At 43.6% G+C, this 2,500-nt stretch overlaps 1 protein-coding gene across 1 annotated transcript in view; it reads left to right on the top strand.

The window, feature by feature from the left end:
* LOC137992252 (uncharacterized) overlaps window positions 1-2,500 on the top strand; it is a 3,844-nt gene that overhangs the window by 733 nt on the left and 611 nt on the right. The window contains exon 1 of the mRNA XM_068837468.1: window positions 1-2,500. This exon is cut by the window's left edge and continues 733 nt beyond it; it is cut by the window's right edge and continues 611 nt beyond it. Within this exon, the coding sequence (XP_068693569.1) occupies window positions 411-1,982 (1,572 nt within the window). The 5' untranslated portion in view covers window positions 1-410 and the 3' untranslated portion in view covers window positions 1,983-2,500.

Below are 2,500 nucleotides of genomic sequence, written 5' to 3'. Positions count from 1 at the left end.
CAATACTAAGGTGAAGACTTCATATTTCACAGTGCTCCCCATATGAAAGGCAAACTTACTACAGCTAACGGAATGCCGACCATTCAAGGATTCTAGTCTCCAAGTGGCTGGATTGCAGCCATGCACTAACTAGCACGCCCGACTGATTTGTGAAGAATAAACACTTCAAGTGATTGTCTTTTCTCGACTTTTCTGTCAAAGCAATGTTTTATGCAAATTACATAATGTAGACCACAAAATTTAGCCCGGGTGCAAATATATTGCAGATGAAAGAATCATTGCATCTCGCTACAGAAGTGCCGGGAAATCGGGTTCACTTTAATTATGTTCCCTGTAAAAGAACTGACTCCTTTCCACAGCGCGTGTAACTTCATTCCCGAGCAGTCTCTGAGTTAAAACTAGGAAGCAAAATGTTTGAAACGATTGTCTGGAGCACGAAGACCTACAGCCTAATGGAGATTATCAATAGCGACCGTTTCTTACTTCCGCAACTAGTTCAAGTTGAAAGCGGAATTTACAGCGAAAATGAAGCCAAGACGCTCTCACAAGGACAAATTCTTTTTCTGCATTTTACCAAGAAAACCGACAAAGTCCGTGCAAAAGTTACGGGAGAGAAGGAATTTTTCATCCCCGTTAATTTCCCATGCAAAGTAACTATACTTCCTACTGTATGCGAGGACGTTTATTACAGCGTGCAAGACATTGCCGATGCCACCTGGGTGAAGTTTTTTCGTGTTGTACACGACAGCCCACCAACATTCAGGCTGAAAGCAGGCGACATTATGGAGATTAAAAGGACTTTTGAAGAAAAACGCGAACACTACATTGAATGCGAGTTTGTTAACAAGACACGAGACAGCGTAAAGCTTCCTCTTGAGTTCAAGGCTGCCTTCGAGCCTCTGGAGTCAGCGGAACTATATGATTTCACAGAAGTTTTACACCGCTTTCGTTTTCCCATCCGTGTGAAATTTACTTCTGGTGAAGCAATATTGAATCCGGAAGTAAATGATGACATTGAGTGGCCCCCTGTCGGCTCTGTTCTCCTGAAAGAAAAAATCGAGGAATCGACAGTCATTTGCACAAGTCGTGCTGATAATAAAGTCACCATTTTACTGATTCCGACGGATTTGAACGTGACCGTCTATCCAGCGCTTGGCGCACTAACGAATGATAAGGATTACGCGAGATTCTGCAAAAATATCCATGACGGCGCTGACCTTCAAAAGGCGACTAATTTATTCAACACTCCGAAGTTGTCTACCGAAAGAGACGCAGAGTTAGAAGTACTAAGCGCCTACGAGGAAATTAAGCCTCCTATTCCACCGAGAAGCCCTCCAGGAATGCCATCACTCCAGGAAGACGATGTAGGCTACTCGAAAGTCAGATATACCAAGCGAGCTGAAGAATTCACCCCAAAACCGCCGCTGAAAAGATATCCAGTTCCTGCCCCTCGGTTAAAGCGACCTCACGCCCATAAACAAGTATCTTCATCTTGTGGGAGTTCTCTTCGAACAGTGTCACAGAGCGACGATTCTGAGTTCGAAGGTGTCGGCAATCAAGACGAATTCGATGACAATGATGGCAGCAACGATGATGACGTTTTTGATTATGATCAATTCCGCAGAGAGGCATCTGTTAATGAGGCAGAAGAAACCTACAGTGCGACTGTGCCTCACGAATTGCCCTGTAGTAAAAACAAGCATGGAAAAGAGACAACACCACACTCTCCAGTTTCTGTTGAGATTTCAACTTTAGACTTTCCAGATGATCTCTTACCCCTGTCCGTATCGGAGGTAGGAATTATCCTTAAAAAGCTCAACATGGGAGAGTATGTGGAAATGTTTGAAAGCAATCAGATAGATGGAAAGATGCTTGTTACACTAACGGACGAGTCCTCCTTGATATCCGTGGGTGTGAGTAAGAGAATTGATCAAAGAAAATTGCTTAGGTTTATTCATGGCGGTTGGAGGCCAAAGTTCTAAATTTGTGTCCACAAGCTTGGCTTTGTTTAGCAATGCTATTAGAACGTACATCTTAACGAAGAGTGCCATAAGATCCTAAGAAACTATTTAATTTATGCAGGAAGCAACTAAGGGTGAAATCGCACAGCCTGTCGACTATGCTAATCTGTCGAGCACGTCATGGTTGGAGGCCCTAGCCCAGGCGAGTAAATTTGGACCTCGGTAAATATGACTGAGAATAGATTTCTTCAAAAGGAACCCACCAAGTCTAATAGAGTCCCTAATCATGCTTTCCTAATCTTCGAATATTCTCTTCGCACTCGATTTACTTCCTCCCCCTTCTCTTTCAGCAATCTTTTTTACGTACGAATTAAGTCCATAGCTCCAATACTCGTAGTTCAATTCTAACCGATTATGTAGAGAAAGAATGTAGCATCGACAACGAGTGCGACTTTGAGCATTAGATTACTGCGCAGCCCGGCATGCTCAAATCGTCCCGGTAAGTTGGTCTGCGACGACCTTACGTCGAAGAGTCGTAG

The sequence above is a fragment of the Montipora foliosa genome, chromosome 2 (assembly GCF_036669935.1).
Source record: "Montipora foliosa isolate CH-2021 chromosome 2, ASM3666993v2, whole genome shotgun sequence".
Taxonomy (NCBI): Eukaryota; Metazoa; Cnidaria; class Anthozoa; order Scleractinia; family Acroporidae; genus Montipora; species Montipora foliosa.
The sequence above is the reverse complement of the archived record's forward strand: the minus strand, read 5'-3'. Positions and strand labels throughout refer to the sequence as shown.